General features: G+C 50.6%; 2 protein-coding genes across 3 annotated transcripts in view; both read left to right on the top strand.

The window, feature by feature from the left end:
* Positions 1-11,851, top strand: part of LOC134031622 (protoheme IX farnesyltransferase, mitochondrial) — a 28,477-nt gene extending 16,626 nt beyond the window's left edge. The window contains exons 5-8 of one of the 2 annotated variants that reach the window (XM_062475331.1): positions 5,923-5,993; positions 8,451-8,683; positions 10,630-11,033; positions 11,096-11,851. In XM_062475331.1, coding sequence (XP_062331315.1) covers positions 5,923-5,993; positions 8,451-8,683; positions 10,630-11,033; positions 11,096-11,122 — 735 coding nt within the window. In that variant the 3' untranslated portion in view covers positions 11,123-11,851. Of the gene's footprint in view, positions 1-5,922; positions 5,994-8,450; positions 8,684-10,629; positions 11,076-11,095 lie in introns of those variants that run through there. The other variant, XM_062475330.1, reaches the window with a different exon arrangement.
* A 3,514-nt stretch (positions 11,852-15,365) lies between these two features.
* Positions 15,366-16,233, top strand: LOC134031655 (heparan sulfate glucosamine 3-O-sulfotransferase 3B1-like). Its single transcript, XM_062475361.1, has one exon. It carries the CDS (start codon positions 15,658-15,660, stop codon positions 16,231-16,233), a length of 576 nt encoding a protein of 191 aa, XP_062331345.1. The 5' UTR covers positions 15,366-15,657.
* Positions 16,234-17,999: the final 1,766 nt, after the last annotated feature.

Genomic DNA, 17,999 nt, shown 5'->3' with positions numbered 1-17,999 from the left:
AGTATTTTGTCTGACAGTCACAGCTACACTGAAAAACATTCCTATCCAAACAGGAGGTTATGAAACAGGCCTTCCCTTTGTGTGAGACAAAACAAAGGAGACCTGTAATAAAATCCCTCTCTTCTGTACACATACAAGGAATTTGATACTGGTTCTTAAATGGCTGTCAATGTACTAAGTAGACATGAAGTAAAAAATAAAATAAAAAAAATGATTAGCTATTCATGCTAACGCTATCATCCCAGCTTTATCCCACTGAGAGAGCAGAGGAGAGGAAAGTGTAACCCGAACCCTCCCTCACTGTAGGAGGCGCTGTAGTCCGGCCCACAGCGCCGCGTGAACGATGAGCCCGGTGATGCGATACGACACCCCAGGCATGTATGATGAACTAGCTGTCCACTCCGGCACACAAGACGCCCAGCCGCCCCCCCAAGCTTCCCGCCGGCACAGCCGAAGACACGGTCTCCTACGCGCGACCACAGTAGACTGAGCTCATCCAGCTCCAGTTGCCATCCAGCGCTGAGGTTGTCTCAACAACTGGATCTGAACCACCACAAAAACGCATCTGTGGTCAGAAGCGGACCTGAAGTAGGAGGAGATCTCGGGAGCACAGCGTGAGCTTGAGTGTTTCGCCCTCGATCTCGATCCCTGGGGGTGCCATTCTTGTCCCAATCCTCCTCTGCCTCCTCCTTCTCCTCATCCAGACGGTTGGGGCACCTCACCCCGAGGGATAAACCTCCCCAGGCCTGGTCCCTCCCCAGACATGAGCGTGTGCGTGCGTGGTCGAAGGGCTCGGTTTGGAGGAGCTACCAACGAAACTCACAGCAGGGTCTGGGCTGAGGCCGTTGGCGAGCTTCATCTTAGTGTCCACGCGGACCGCAGAGGAAGGGTTCTCGGCCCCCCCCTCCCCCCTCCAGAGGGTGAGCCTGCGATCGTGGGCCGTTTGTAGCCATGTCACCCCCCCCCCCCTCCCATCTCCCCTCCTTCAGCCCCCCTCGCATCACCTCATCCCGTATGGGGATCAGAGGGCCGCGGGCGGCGGAACCCCGGGAACATCTGCCAGACGGCCGCATTCCCGAGCCAGACTCGACCCGTCGCCCCTTCATCTCTCACACGTCCCCGCAGCGGAGAGAACGGGAAGTCAATTTCGTCCTTCTTCCCAGCCGGAGGAGAGCCAGCCAGTTGTAGTCAACACTCCTAACTCACACACGCACACACTATATTGTATTTATTGTGTTGGCTTGTGTTTTTTGGGGGGGAAGGGGGGAGGGGGAACTATGACAAAATCGCTGTTCAATGTTGAATCAATATTTTGCTTATAAAGAGCTGGATCACGTCAGCAGGCAGCTAAGTTAAACCACCGGTTTAATATGTATGATAAGTTAAACCATCAGTTTAATATGTATACAGCCAAGTCAAACCACCAGTTTAATATGTATAATGTTAAGTTAAACCATCAGTTTAATATGCATAGACAGCTAAGTTAGACCCTCACTTTAATATGTTTGCAGCTAAGTTAAAACACCCCCCACCCCACCCCACAATCTGGTCAGTGTGTTATCGTGTAGCCCGCACGGAAGGGCGACACCCAAGGCCCCGTCGACGTCCAGCTTCCGCCGGGCAGCTCGCCGCGCGAGGCTACAACAACAGGCCGTCGTCTGGTTACTGCTTGTTCCTGGTTTAACGGGCGGTTTGAAAACACTGTAATCTGGTCAAACGGGTTCTCTGAGTCAGCAATGGGAAACCGCACTGTTGCTAACAGAGCTCCAGCTCTTCACCCATGACTCAGGAGACGGGGTGTCTCTGGAGGGACTGCCACTTACACGGACGACACCTTCCGCACACCTCCCTCCTCACCCTCAGGGGAATGTGACTCGGTTGCTTCAGACATCAGAGGATTTTCGGTCTCTCCAATCATTTTTCATGAATCTCTCCCTTTTATGTTTTTTTTTTTTTTTTTTTTAAGGCCTCAGGCTTTTTTGGAAATGCACCTGTACTGGATACGCACTTCTTTTGGTTGTCCGGAACCCAGGCGTTCAGTCGTGTTGAAATGGGTCTTTTGCAGAGCTGTCAGGCAGGGTAGTCGGCTGGTGTTTACACCTGTCGGATGTTTGTCTCCCATTCAGCCCGAGTGTGATCACCAGTGTCAGTCCGACAAGTGTTGACTTGGCCTTTTTTTTTTTTGTGTTGAGTTTACGTGCACCTGGCCCCCCCTCCCCCCTCCAGACAGACAGATGGATGCACAGCGTCGGGTCAGCTGAAGGCCCCATGCCGTGGCCGATGCCGTACAGCTGCTCAGCTGTGTGTGTACGTGCCTGCATGTGTGTTTGGGTTTGGGGCGCGCGTGTTTGTGTGCACACAGTTACCACATGAGTAAACATGGATAATGGTGAGCGGTGTATAGTTACCGTATCTCTCTCTCTCTCCTGGCGACCTTCGCTGCTTTCCTGTTATTGTGCGTGCGTGTGTGCTTACCCCCCCCTGCCGCCACACACACACACACACACACAGAAGTGAACGGCGCTCAGCGTGACAGGCCTCCCAGAGGGCCATGATGTGATGTTCAAACACACACGTGTGAATCCACCTGGGGCTGGATCATGGGAGGTGATGGTAGAGGAGGTGGGGGGCGCGGGGGGTGGAGCTGACGAGGGTGAGACAGCGGGGTGGTTCTGTTTGTTTTAGCCCCTGAGGTGCGTGCGGGTGCAAGAAGGAAAAAAAACAAAAAACTGCTAAGTAATATCTGTTCTCTTCATCGTGAGACAGGGGTGGGGTGGGGGGGCTGTGTGTGTCTGTCTGCCCGGCGACACCACCAGCTTCCATCGTGGCTGCGGTCCAAAGCCACGGTCTGGGAAGGCTGCACACTTCCACCGGCCTAGAAGACACCCCGGGTGTGTTTTTACCATCACTATAAATCAGCAGGCGATAGAAAGCCCAGATACCGTCCTTCAGCTAGGCTTCCTCACAGGAACAGGAAATGCCTCCTCGCCGCGGCCTGTTCCCCGTCGAGGGTCCCGCGGCGGGTCGATGGCTTTGATACCCCCGAGGATGTGGCAGCTGCACCCGCTCCCCCCCCCCTCCTCTTTGGTCTCACCCCACCCCCTCCCCTCATATCATCTGGAGTATAATTGTCACTGCTGCGCTCTGTGTGTGTGTGGGTGAGAGAGAGAAATCAAAAGCAGCACAGCTCTTCCATAGCTACTGATACCTCTCTCTCTCCCCACTCACGTTTCATTTCCACACAAAGTTCCCTCAATCAACTCATACTTAAGCATGCATGGTACTGTCTTTCTACACTCCAGACAGACTGGGTTCTACCCCTGACTTGGAACAGACATAAAAAGTTACAGCTTCAATGCTCCTCATGACCATTTTTTATGGAGCATTTTATGAAGTGTTCGACGTTTCATTGCATTATGATACAAGGCTGCCACGAATGGCAAATGGACAAGATACAACTCATTCTAGCCTGTCCCCCGGACAGGAAGTGACTGTCGCAGGAAGGGATACTTCCTGCTCATTGGTTGTGTCGCAGTGGCAATCAAATTCGGAGGGCCGATGGGGACATTCCATCACTCTAAACGACTCGCTCTGAACTCTCTCAACCTCTCCCACCCTTTGACACGCACACACACACACACACACACACACACACATGGCACGCCGGTTCAAAGCTATGCGCGGACGCGTTGCTGTAACACATGGTAGTGTTGGAGGGAAACAGGGACAGGGGACCGAGGGGGCCCGCTGATGGGAACCAGATGAGCCCACTCCCACTTTAAAGGCAGCGAGGGAGGAAGGAGAGGAGAGCCGGACCCACAGAAACGACGACGCACGCGCACGCACCCTGGTCTCGCTAACTGACCGTGACATCCACATCAGACCCGGGTTCCGTGGAGAACTGGGTCCCCAAAAATGGGGGCCCGCGTCGGAGAACGCCGCGGTCCCCGTGTTTGCTGATGCCTTCCTCTCCAGCTCCTCTCTCAAGACCTCCCCCCACCCCTCCCTCCCCCCACCTCCACCCCAGATAGCCCGCTAGCCCCACGCTCTGCAGGGGAAGGAGCACACCAAACATCCCTTATGCGGAGTGTCAGAGTTTTTACTGCCGGACAGGGTTATTGGAAACTAAGTGGATTGGGCTTTTTTAGCTCTCTCCCTCCCCACCCTCCCCTCCTGCGAGCTGTGGTGCGGTGGGACTGTCGGATCTGCCTGAGGGCTACTCGGCTGCTTGGCTCAGCTTAGCTCTCGCTCCCGCCGCCCCTGGCCTCCTGACGTGCTTCCTGACCCAGGAAATAGAATTAACACCCCGGCCTGACCTCCAGGGGTCCCCCTCAGCCCCGCAGCTGGGCCCGGCACGGCCCGGCACGGTCAGGTTCAGGGCCCGGTCTAAGTGGAATATCTGGAGCGTTTGGGGGGGCTGTGCGGAGCGAGCTCGTCCCCCACCACGTTTCGGGATGATATTAGTCACAGTGCACAGTGCCAGAAGCCACCAAAACGAAATGAGAAGACGTGGACTTTACCGAGCCAGAAGTGGGCCACGAGAGAGAGCTAGTCCGGGGTCCCCGTCGACGTGCTCCTCGACGGGCTGTTTCGCCGTCACGGTGTCTTTCAAGTGGAAAACGTCCCCGCGTCCTGCTTGGATTCGACCTGACCCGTCTCGATTGGACGGTGGGAGCTTCTTATGCTGCCGTAGAGGTCAGGACCATCCTTTCCTGGCCAGAACCCCCCCCCACACACACAACACACAAACACACCTCTCACCCCCGTTGCACTTAGTGCAAAGACGCCCTCCCTCCCGCCATTGAACATAGTGGTATGACCCACTCCCCAAGGCCTCTACCAAAATATAAATGTAGTCTGCATGAAATGTATTACCGACCACAGGGGTGTTTTAAAATATGGAGGCTTTCCGATGTCAAGCGGGCAGTAAATTAAGGGGGTCTGGAGAAGAGAGAAGTGGAATATCTGTTTATTAGTTATTTTATGCGAGCCATATTTCAGGGGTAATGGATCTTGATATTCTTTGGCCTGAGTGCTGTCTCTGTTTTCTTCATTAGTCGCCCAGACACACACACACACACAGATGCACACACTGCCAGATTAGCTGGTTCCTGCATTCAAGCGCCCCATGTGTTTGCGTTTTAGTCACACATTGCCAATCTCGCGGGGCCACTTTGAAGCAGACTCCCCCAGAGAAGGCCGGATCATAAAACAGAAGAAGTAGTTTGACTCAGTCGTCGTCCCCCCTGTGTACTAACCCCCCTCGCCCCCTCCCCCTCGCCCCCCATCCTTCCGATCAGTGGGGGTCAGCGTTCCCTGTGTCCCTGGTCATGCTGTCTCTCAGCAGATGTTGCAGAAGATGAGCCAGAGAGCTGTGGGTGGTGGTGGTGGTGATGATCAGGGCTGGGGGTGGGGGTGACCAGGGCTGGGGGTGGAGGTGACCAGGGCTGGGGGTGGAGGTGACCAGGGCTGGGGGTGGAGGTGACCAGGGCTGGGGGTGGAGGTGACCAGGGCTGGGGGTGGAGGTGGCCAGGGCTGGGGGTGGAGGTGACCAGGGCTGGGGGTGGAGGTGGCCAGGGCTGGGGGTGACCAGGGCTGGGGGTGGAGGTGGCCAGGGCTGGAGGTGGCCAGGGCTGGGGGTGGAGGTGACCAGGGCTGGGGGTGGAGGTGACCAGGGCTGGGGGTGGAGGTGGCCAGGGCTGGGGGTGGAGGTGACCCCGACTCAGTTGTGTGCTGCTGGAAGAGGGACACTGACCTGATGTGTAACACATGTAGCCTGGATCTAGGTCCACTGGTTTTGTGATGCTGAGTTCAGGGGATACGGCAGAATGGAAATGACTGGATCATCTGTTACAGAGCGTGTGTGTGTGTGTGTGTGTGTGTGTGTGTCCTCTCCTAACAGTGTCTCTTGTTTCTCCACAGTACTTTGAGGTGCCCTTCGACTCCAACATGAACCGCACCAAGAACCGGCCTCTGGTCAGGGGACAGATCAGGTACTTTGCTGTCTGTCTGTCTGCTTACCTGTCTCACAGCCGTGTCACAAGCTTCCCTGGCAAGACGACAGACTAACCTTTCACTTGTCGTTGGGTGTGTTCTCTCACCAGACCGTCTGCGCGGTGGAATGGCTGAGCTTGTTTGTCTGTCGTCTTGTCTGTCTTATCAGTCTGTCTACCCGTCTGTCTGCGGTAGTGTACTCCCAGGATGGTAACAGGAGCCTCGCACTCCTGTTAATAGCAGGGCCCGTGTCACCCAAGGTCACATTGTAATGAAGCGCTCCGCTTCAGGTACGCCGTCAATAAAACAGCAGTTCTGAGCACGCTCTCTCCGATCCATTACCACGGTCTCTCCGTCAGCGGCGGAGGGGCAGCTTGCACGCCCACGGCTGACTGCCACGCACTTCAGCCAGGGTTGGGGTACCACGCCAGAGACCACCCCACGCCAGAGACCACCCTGCCCCACGCCAGAGACCACCCTGCCCCACGCCAGAGACCACCCTGCCCCATGCCAGAGACCACCCCACGCCAGAGACCACCCTGCCCCACGCCAGAGACCACCCCGCCCCACGCCAGAGACCACCCCGCCCCACGCCAGAGCCCACCCCGCCCCACGCCAGAGACCACCCCGCCCCACGCCAGAGACCACCCCGCCCCACGCCAGAGACCACCCCGCCCCACACCAGACCACACCTGCAAGGGGGGATTCAGAGCTGTAGGGTGGCGTGGCATACTCTGCTTCTCCTCGTCCTCTTCCGTCTCCTCCCCTTCTCCTCCTCCACCTTCCCTGCTGTCCAAAGGTCAGGCAGTGTATCTGTTGGAGATCAGTGACCCCTCTCGTATCGCTATGTATCTGTAAATCCGACACAGTAACGGGAGACCTTTCACTCGAACCTGCCCGTCGCTGGCTGCCACCCTGGTGTCACATGGCACACACACACACACACGCGTAAAACGGTGCTAGGTAGCTCCCGGCTCGCCTCTCCCTGGATCCCCGAGGTCACCTAGAGCCTGGCCACAGACCTCCTCTTGTTTCCTCTAAGGATAACAAAAGGGGGCCGTTTTGTCGCGGAGAAGGGGATCGAGTAGCTTCCATTAGCGGGGCCTATCCAAACACGGAGCGTCCAGGAAGCTCGTGTGTGGCGCACACGCCGGTATCACGCCGGTCTCAGGGGTAAATAAAGGGTCTTCTTCCATAACACCGGGTCGCGCCTCGCGGTGAACCTTGCCCCCCCCCCCCCCCTCCTCACCCCCCGGGGCGCTCTCCTCAGGTCGTCTGGAATGCAGGGGCGACTCGCTGCTGGGGAGGAGGGGTCCTCCAGGTCTCGGTAGGGTCAGTTCTTTAGGATGCTCTCGTCTCACTGAGCAGCACTGTCAAACAACTCATCAAACCTACGGGGAGGCTGGACTGTCTCTTCCCCACCCCCCACACACACACACACCCTGTCGTACGTTTGCTAACTGCTGTGTGTTGACATTCCCCATCTGATGTGATGACTGGCCCAGGCCGTTAAGGCCAGTTCCCCCCGTAGAGACCGAGCTCCGAGCTAGCCTGCGTGGTGCGCCCACCCCTCACGCCACATAAAACAGACATATCACCACTAATCACATTAATGCCCGCCCCAGACGCCCCCCCCCCCCCCCCCCCCCAAACCCCCCGGCTTTTGCTCCAGAGCACGCCTGCGTTCGGTCAAGATTTTAATCTCCCTCCCTCTCTCTCCGCTCTCCCTCTATCTCGATCTCTCTCTCCCTCGCCCCTCTAATTTATGGAGTATTTACCCGTGAATTTGAACCAGCCCTTCGCAGTCGCTGCTTTTAATAAAAGACCAGAGAGGAGGAAGTCTCCATCCGGTTCAAAGCCGGAGCCTTCTGTGGTTTCTCCCCTCCTAGTTTTGATCTCGGGGGGGGTGGGGGGGGGAGCGCTCACACTGTGTCTCGCCGGGCCACTTTCATCCTCCGCCGCCGCCGAAAAAAAACACACAAAAACGACCTGCTTATCTGATGAGCTCCTCACTAAGCCCCCGTTCGGAGACGGGGAGGGCCTCTGTGATGCTCCCTGTCTCCCAGTGTGTGGCCCCGTGGTGTGTGTGTGTGTGTGTATGCTTTGTGGAGCTATTATCATCGTATCTGTAATCAGGCAGAAGCCTACATCACTTTGTCAGAGTGTCGTTGGGTGGGGGGTCGACAGCGATTGTTCTAATGCAGGCTCTGTCTGTACACTTGATTTGTGAGGGCATAAACTGTTGTATTGAAATAACTTTTGTGTTCTTACATATCTGTCCCCTCCCCACCCCACCCCACTGCTCTATCCTCCACCCTCGGTCCTGTTCTTTACCTCTATCTCCCTTAAATACTTGTTATCTCCCGTGCTCTACCTCTCTGCCTTTCTCTTCTGTTCCCCCTCCCTCCCGTCTCTCGTATTCCCTCCGTCCTGGTCCCCCTCCTCCCTCCCTCCAGCCCCCTCCACGCCGTGTCCTTCGCCCTGGCCTGCGGGGTCCCGGGCATCGCCCTGCTCACCCTGGCCGTCAACCCCCTGACGGGCTTCCTGGGGGGCCTGAACATCTTCCTGTACACCTGCTGCTACACGCCCCTGAAGAGGCTGAGCATCAGCAACACCTGGGTGGGCGCCGTCGTGGGCGCCATCCCCCCCGTCATGGGCTGGACGGCCGCCACCGGCACTCTGGACCCAGGTGACTCGCCCCCGTCCCTCCCACGCACGCACACATGAAGCGCCCCCATGTCTTCACTTTTCACCGTGCGATTCGTGTGGGTTTGTGGCACAAACTTTCCGCTACACGCACAAACATGACGTTAGTTGGTATGAGGATCGAGAGGGGGCGGGGATAAATGAACACTTAATTAAAAGTGCAAGGTTGTAAAGCCATAGTAAGTTCTCAAGTCTTATTGACACTAAATAAATGGTAAGCCTTTAATAAGGGCCTTATTACCTTTTAACACACTTATTACAAACACTTGGATCTAAAGTATGACACACCCTCTTACATTGTGTTTGAAGTCCTTCTCCATGTCCTTGCAGGGCCACACAGCAGTTGTCATGCCCATGTTAAACTGCAGATTAATAATCCAGCGGTATTCAGCGTGGCGGATGCAATCTAGGATGACATACACGGTCCTATCTAAAACTCACAGAACCTCGCCCGCTGGAAATGGTCAGCGGACCACCTTTTAAGGTTGCGCCAAATGTTTAGGCAGCGTGCGAGCAGAGCCAGGCTGTGTGTGGCAGGGTTCCCAGGGCTGCAGCCTGGAGACACACCCTCCAGTGCCGCGCCAGGGTCATTCCCCTGCGGTCCGGCGCCTCCACAGTCCAACACTGAGACTCGGGGTCAGAGGTTCCCGCAGCTCGCTCTCTTTCGACACCAGCTCCAGTTTGTCCAACGCGCGGCGCGGCCCGAGATGACGCACGCCTCCGAGGCCTCTGGGACCTCCCCCCCCCCCCCCCCCCCCCCCAGCTTGTTTGGCAAATATGTTAAGTGTTCTGTTATGGCAACTGTCAAATGTGTTTCAGCCAGTCACCGGAACTGTATACACACAGACATAGACTTTTACGCTCACTCGAGAATATTTCGGGACACGCTCGACCGCAAAAAAGAAGCGAAGTTAATCATGAATGTATAGGCTTTTCACGCAGTAAAATTAAAGTGTTTTTTTTGCTGCTATTGACCCCTCTACTCATGTTGTGTGGGCCTATTGGGTCCATAGAATCCCGCCGTTGGGCCATTCAGATCCTTTCTAAAGATCTGGCCTATAGTCAGGCCTACAGACAGAGTTGAAGGTTATCAAAAGGGGCCAGTTGAATAAACTGAATGCTAGTTTCCCCTAAACAGTTATCGTCAGCCAGCTTCTTTGACCCGTCAGCTCTGGACACTCCCCTTCCCCCCCCCCCTCCCCTAACCCTTTTCAGCCACCCCCCCCTCCTCTAGCTGGAAAAGTGTGTTGAGGTTAGCTTTCAGACCTCGCCAAAAAGGGCCGTGTTCCACACAGTGTCACGTCCGTGCGTGTAGGAAGCGCACACCAGGCCAGCAGAGCCATCGTACGTGACCGATCGTCTGTCTGTGTGTGTGTGTGTGTGTGCTGTATTCTGCGGGTGAAGAACCAGCCGGAAAACAAAAAGCGTTTTTTCCATACCTCGATCTCGTTTACCTGCTTTCAGTCTTAGTCTGCTGTCTTAGTCTGTTCGTCTCCAACCCTCAGCTACTGTTGGAACAGGATGTGGTCGCGACGATCTGATCGCAGCCTTTATTAGTAGAAAACCTGACGATAGCATCGCAGTCAAAAGTCCCCACGCACCTCTCACACTTTTTCACATGTTCTAGTCTTTTCTCCCGTCTCACCTCCTCTTTCTCCCTCTCTCCCGTCTCACCTCCTCTTTCTCCCTCTCTCCCGTCTCACCTCCTCTTTCTCCCTCTCTCCCGTCTCACCTCCTCTTTCTCCCTCTCTCCCGTCTCACCTCCTCTTTCTCCCTCTCTCCCGTCTCACCTCCTCTTTCTCCCTCTCTCCCGTCTCACCTCCTCTTTCTCCCCCTCTCCCGTCTCACCTCCTCTTTCTCCCCCTCTCCCGTCTCACCTCCTCTTTCTCCCCCTCTCCCGTCTCACCTCCTCTTTCTCCCTCTCTCCAGGCGCCCTGTTGCTGGGCGGTTTCCTGTACTGCTGGCAGTTCCCTCACTTCAACGCCCTGAGCTGGAACCTCCGGGAGGACTACTCCAGGGGGGGCTACCGCATGATGTCCGTCACCCACCCGGGCATGTGCCGGAGGGTGGCCCTGCGCCACAGCCTGGCCCTGATCGGCCTGTCGGGCCTGGGCCCCTTCCTGGACGTCACCACCTGGACCTTCCCCCTGGTGTCCCTGCCCATCAACCTGTACATCAGCTACCTGGCCTTCCGCTTCTACCGCCGGGGCGACCGCAGCAGCGCCCGCAAGCTGTTCTTCTGCAGCCTCTGGCACCTGCCCATGCTGCTGCTCCTGGCCCTCACCTGTAAGAAGTCCCGGACGGGGGGCGGCGCCCAGGAGGGGCCCGCCCTCGCCCCGGCGGCGCCCCTGCCCCCTCTCGCCCTGCAGAGCTAACTGCCCCCCCCCCCCCCCAGGCACCATCCACTTCCATACTCCTGTGAGACTCTGTCGTTCGACCCTGCCGGCCTCCATCTCTTGGAACTATTCCCTTCACACTCCATGGTTTCGGGGCGTGAGTGAGTGTGTGCGCGATGTGGGACCTGCAGCACCCCGTGAGATTGATGCAACAAACAAACGACGGGAATGCCTGAATTCCATCAGGTTTCCCAGGAATCGATTCAATGCGTGTGTACATATGATATATTTATTTATATAGGATCCTCCAAGTCCCTCTTGTAAATGAGCGTTGGTGAATGACTGTACAGTGTATGATGCTTTTATGGGTTCACAATAAGACCCCAGTCAGGAAGGAAGGCCAGAGATGGCATTGATGAAAGACGGCAAACGAGAGAAGAGTAGAAGAGCTATGAATATCTGTTGTCGCATAGCTAATAAAAAGTCCATGTCAAGTTCCTGATTTAACGGTAATTCATCTATTTCTGAAACAATGCAGCATTGAATGAAGATAGTGAGGAACCTCACCACTGCTCTGAAAATTTCTCGCTGGTATTTTGATGGTGGCGATTGCTCATGTTTCTGTTACTTGTGTACTATGCACCTCTCACAGTTCAAATGGTGCTTGCTGCTCTGCTAAACACCCTGGCTAATCTGTCTGCTAAATAATGCTTCAACTTTACACGGTTCACGTCCGCTAGGCGGAGAATAGCCTATGTTGAAAACGCGTCAAATCAAAGAAATATTCTCTGACAATAAACACCACCTCATAGTTACCCAGAGGTCTCCCTGGTCTTCATTGTGGAAGTGTTTTTCGTATCGCTCGATATCGTGTTTCCGGGAAGCTGATCGTGGTTTCTCTGTGTACCACTCATTTCGTGCCGCCTCACCCACACATACCAGCATCAGCCCCTCCACCCACACGAAGCTGACCTGCCGTCCACTCCCTTAATGTACGGACTTAGGTTGCAATTATAGCCTTAGTGAACACGCTTGTGTTAATCGCTGATGAGCATTGTACAATATGTTCCGTCCAGCAACCCCCCCCCCCCCCGCACCTGTCACTTCACACATACTCCCCCACCGCCCCTCTCTCCCCTAGTTTTGGTGTTTGGTTACATGTCCATCACCACCCAGAGCATAGAACAATCTGCCGTCGTCGTCCCCGTTCCCCCCGTCCCGTCCCCCGCCCCACATCCCTCTCCCCTAAGGCCCCTCCCTTCATGGAGGGCTGTGGGATTCGGCCCATAAGCTGGAAGCAATAGGAGCGGGGTAATATCCTCGTAAAGAAGCAGGCCGGATACTGTGTTTCATATCAGAGAGGGGAGGGGAACTGAGGCGAAGGGAGGAGGGGGGGAGGCCAGCTGTTGGTTTTCGGGGAGAGAAAAAAAAAAAAGGCCCAACCTGTGTGTGGATTGAATGTCAGTGCCAACCTCGAAGTCTCGGGGCCTGGTGGCCTGTCACGTTGGCCACATCCGCTTCCCCAGGGCCGCGGTGGGGCTGTGCACCGCGGCCAGCAGGCCCCTCATAAGGTGGCTCTCCGTAGCATAGCTGCCTGCTGTCATAGCTCGGTTCTTAAGATGGTGCCGGTACTAAGAAACCCAACTGTACTTTTTGAAACAGGGCGAAGCTTTGATCTGTCTTGCGGGCCAGCTCTCTGAAACATCCCTCTCCTTATCCCCCTGGAAGCCCAGTTGTGGACTGTTTCCCCACTGGAAATACATTCAAATCAAAATATATTTGTATAGCTCTTTTTACACGCAAGCATGTCACAGAGGGCTTCACATACGCCCATAGAACTGCCCCTCAGCCAACCAACCAACCTAAACCCTCAAGTTTAGGTTGGTTGGTTGGTAGGTAGGTGACTGTCTTTTAACGTGTTTCGAACAAATTTCTTTCATCTATTATTTGAGGGGGGGGGGTGGTTTAAGCATTGTCACAGCACTCAATGTCATTGGCAACTGATCAGCAGATCAACAACACTTGTGTAGTGTTCGATGTACTCTGAAGTTTTAGGTGGGGCAACAAGTCATTTCTGAAAGTTGGACTTATAGGCAATGTTAAAGAATGTTTGGGTGTATGATTTCATGACGCAATCATAATTCTTAAGTATGTCCAAGTTCATCTCGGAGTTTTGCATGGAAAAGAAAGAAGCCACTCCAATTCTCCGCGGTGATATTAGTCTTTAATCATACATAGATATTCCCCTGTCATAGCGGGAAATCTCAAGGGAGTCTCTACCCTCTTGCCAGAATCAACAACTAGGAGTGAAATATGCGTGTTAAAAATTTGGAAATCCCTGTCCAGCCATACAGACGCGGCATGCTGGTTTTAGGTCCACATTGTGACTCTCGACATCTGCGGGTCTTTCTGATTCGATGCAAATTCAACTAAAAACCTAAGAAAGCGTTAGTACTTGTACCGGATACACACTTGGGGTTCACCTTACTTTGACTTTGACCGTCTAGGTTTCATAAATGGCTAAACTTTTTTAGATCAAGTTGATTCATTAATTATTGTTAAATAAAATTGAAACGCTTTGCTATTTCGCTGGGACAAAGGGACTATTGATCCTAGAAAGTCTATATCCAAACGTAAACACGTTTCAGCTAGTAATAAGAAGTATGTCTGATAGTCATGAAAATCGTAACACAAATGCTGATAATCCATGTTTGCACGAGAATTAGACTGCCCGAATGCAAATCAGCAAATGCGCTTGAATTTCAAATTCCTGCTATGTAGGCAACATAATATTTAACTTAATCAATTAAAAAGTAGGCTATATGTGTACATCGCTGTCAGATAAATTGAAAGCCTACGTTTATGGACACGTACAATTATCTTCATTAGAACATTGCAAAGGCTATAAACTAAGCCTAACTTTAACTGCATATTTGACCAAATGATTAAGACTCGCTGTTTATTGTTGTTTTTTGTTTGGTTTGTTTTTTCAATTACACTGCCTATTAGAATTGTGTTTTGCGTTAGGCAATGCTGGAAATCAGCATTGCCTTAAAACTTAAACTAAACTTAAACTAAACTATACAGCTTAAACTAAACTGACAATATCCAGGTTCAGGTGTAAGATGTTTAAAAGAAAATGCGAACAATGAGTTATAAGAATGTAATAAATGGCTAATTGTGCAACAATGGATAGTCAATTAGTTTGTGAGTTTCTTCTTGCTAGTTTATGAACTTCACACAAGAAATTAAAGAGTATACTCTTTAATTTCTTGTGTGAAGTTTATAAACTTCCACAATATTTGGCCTGGTTTTAGTCTATAGGCTACAATGCAAGTGAAATGGGCCAACTGTGCAGAATTTACTATCACACTATCGAAAGCATACGTTTATATAGGCTCACGTTTTAAAACTTCTGAATATGTAATCCTATGTCAAAATTATATACTACCGAATTGCTTACAAGGATGTAAGCCCTTTAAACACATAACATAGGCCTATATGTCTTACTGTTATACATTTTCTTCTCATTATTCGTATGTATACCAGTAGTAGCCTACCAGTAGTATTAGTATTGTATATGCTACTGGTTATAACAGGCCTAACGTTGTTACTATTTTATCCAGAAATGTTTTCACGATAAGAATTGTGTTCATTGAATTGTCTGCAAAAGACTGGTGAAGGTTTAAAGTTATTGTTAAATTCAACATCAACTTGGTCAAGATTCTTACATGTACTTTTTCATGTGACTGCGAATTTTCATTTTGTATTTTACTGAGATGAGTCCAAAGGCCTATTCAAGAAGAAAAGTGGGCTTTCATTTTGGACATAGAAACTTTGCCAAGAATAACAACAAATGTGAAAAAGGTAGCCTAATAGTTTAATTTTGCGTCCTTTTCTTTATCCTGGGTTTCAGAAGATACACTGATAACTCAGAAAACAGTTCTATAATTTACACAAATTAACTGACACACACGGCATTAGTTTTTGACCCGGATACAGGTTTTATAATTGTAGTCATCAATTAAGCATAACGTTTTGGTGGAGCTACTCCCCCGTGGTCAATTAGAAACGCAATATACTTGACAATATAGTTGAAGTATTTTCCTTTCAATCAAAACATAGGCCTATATCCCCTCAAGTTTCGGTCAAGTGAAGATCCCACGCGTACGCCCTCCCACATTCTGTGATACGTTCCTTTCAATCAACAAATGACGAGCAGTTTAGATTGAGCGCGTCAATAGGCCAGTGCTGTTGCCAGTCAGATGTGCGTCCGCCCACCGCTCTGTAAAAAGTCTAGCGCTCAGCAGGAGCTTTTAAACAAGCGGTTGCTCGAAGGGTAGACCTCTGAGATGCGCGTGGGGAGAAGCTTGGCTTTGGAATAGAACCGAAGTGCTCCTGTCTTTCGCTCCGATTTTTATTTCTGTATTATTATGGTGAAAAACTGGGCAATGGCTTTAAGTTCCTGGAAATATAATTGCGTTTGCTTGCTTTAGACAATGCTATATCTTTTATTTTAAACAGTGGCATGCGTATTTCGCGAGGATTGTTGAAGTGCCACCAGGAGTGAGTGGTTTTGGCAATATGTGTCGCTGGAATATGGTATGCAACCGTCAGGCTTATGGAATATAGCCTGGTCTGTCACAATCTGAATGCGCTTTCATTTAGCCCGGTGAAAAAGAAACTTGTCTTACTCTGCATCATGTTTTTACTGTGGGTATACATGTTATACTCATGCGTGGGCTACTGTGCCACCATGCCAAGTTTGGTAGTAGACAATTACCGGGGTAAAGAGACGATGGCCGTTGGCACAAGGACAGAGAACGGTAAAACGGATCTGATATCCAGACTGCTGCCCAGGCGTCAATCGTGGGTTGACATAGAGTCTGACTATGATGAGCCATCTATTAGGACTGCTTCCAGAGATCTGCTCAATAACGACATTGAAGTGGACAAAACTGATGACTGGGACGAGATACGGGGTGAACAGAGATCCCTTGAGCCGAGTGCTATGTCCAGTTTCTCCAACGGGTCGGGAAGCAAGAAGCTGCCCCAGGCAGTCATCATCGGGGTGAAGAAAGGAGGGACGCGCGCTCTGCTCGAGTTTCTCCGCGTGCATCCCGACATCAGAGCGGTGGGAGCCGAGCCGCACTTCTTCGACCGCAACTATGAAAACGGGCTGGAATGGTACAGGTAAATCACAAATAATTTGTATACAATTTTATCAGACATAAACATAACAAGTAGCCCACTTTTCTAATGAATTCGGGGATTCAATAGATATGCAAAGTTTCATGATTTCAAATTGCCCGTGCGTCTTACCGTTTTTGTAGACAACATGCACCGATATGGAACTACTGACTTTTTCCACATTTAATATTACCCACATAGCTTTGTAAAAAGTAAACAAAAATAGTCTACATTTAAACCGGAAATTCTAAAGTTTGTGGGCTACAGACATTTTTTTGTTCTAACCTGCATGCTTACAATTCCGCGTTTTGAGGTTAAGAGATTATTTTATTTAGTAATAGGCTATGTTGCAAAAACATTGGAGACTATAGTCTACTGTAGACCCGCATATAGCCTAAATAATAAACGAATACGTTACAGTAAAGTAAATCCACAATGTTTTAGTAATACAAATTGTTAACATATTTCAAATGTAAAACGAAAAATACCCCACAGTCGTGCCCTATTCAACTGGATTGTCTAGGCTGTCTCAGACCATACCGTCTGCATATTGTAAGACATTGAAATTAAGTTTTAGTTATCGCCCAGATATCGATTGCAGTATGGCCATAACATAGAAAAAGAGAACATATGAATGAAATAGAGATGAGAGGTCTATCAATCGAAGATGAATTAGGCTATTTATTTCTCGAGCTTTTTACCTTTTTGTCTTCTTCTAAACATCATGCATGAATTAAATCTAACTTATAGTTATTCACGATGTGTGTTCTTGTCCAAATAAACCTTTAGTTAGGCTATCAGTTAATGGCAAGGCTGCGGGCCGTTCTAACGTTGTGCAGTGGTCTCTATTGGACACAGAGCATAATTGCAAGTTAACGATTTACCAACAATCTGTCTGTTGAGTGAGTTCAACACATAATTATTATTTTCATTTAAAATCATAAATATTTTTTTTTAAAGAGGCCTATAAATTACACTATATGCGTAGATAGTTTTCGCTATGTGCATTTTCTTTCGTTTCAATAGTCCTGAGATTGAGATAAAGACTATTTTGCATAGCCAATACATGTTAATGGCATTGGTTTTAATTGGCTAATTTGATAGACTAATACATCAAACTACCTCATAAATTATACTGTCTTCATGGTGTTTCTCTGATGAAGAGTGAATGCATTTTCCTGATGGGTTAGGCAGCGGATTATTTGTAAACTTCTCTAAATAAAAAAAGTAGGTTAATACATGCTTTTCGAGACTTGACATACAACCAATGAAGGTACACAATTAATCAACTCCAAGGGAACTAAATCTTTTACAGTTGTCTACAATCAACAGTTTAACACAAATCAGTCTAACTTATTCAGAGATATGCTACCTCCAAATTAGTCATATTTCATAAAGATGTTATTCTTTGAAGGACTTGACAAGCACTCAAATTCCTAAATCTCTGAATAAATGCAGTGCACTTTATGGAAAAAATATAAGTAAAATAACATGTCAAAACAGTGACAAAACTTTCCTGCAACTATTTTTGAAACATAGCCTATTCATGCATGAAAACTGTTCTGCAGTCTCACACTTTCCAGCCAATGCATGAATTAGAAATGTGTTCATGTGCCGTAAACATTTTATGAAGCAAGTGAGTGTAACCAAATGATAGTTAATCATGAAACTTTTTACATTTAGAACGTTTGAGAACAACTATTCCAACCGTAGTTCTGAAGTTCTAAAGCTCTGGATTCTCAGTTCTCTCCACGGCTCCAGCCGTGGGCTATG

The sequence above is a fragment of the Osmerus eperlanus genome, chromosome 12 (assembly GCF_963692335.1).
Source record: "Osmerus eperlanus chromosome 12, fOsmEpe2.1, whole genome shotgun sequence".
NCBI classification, from domain to species: Eukaryota; Metazoa; Chordata; class Actinopteri; order Osmeriformes; family Osmeridae; genus Osmerus; species Osmerus eperlanus.
The sequence above is the reverse complement of the archived record's forward strand: the minus strand, read 5'-3'. Positions and strand labels throughout refer to the sequence as shown.

Excerpts from the sequence above, each read along its gene's own strand:
- LOC134031655 (XM_062475361.1), top strand. The coding sequence starts at position 15,658 with ATGGAATATAGCCTGGTCTGTCACAATCTGAATGCGCTTTCATTTAGC.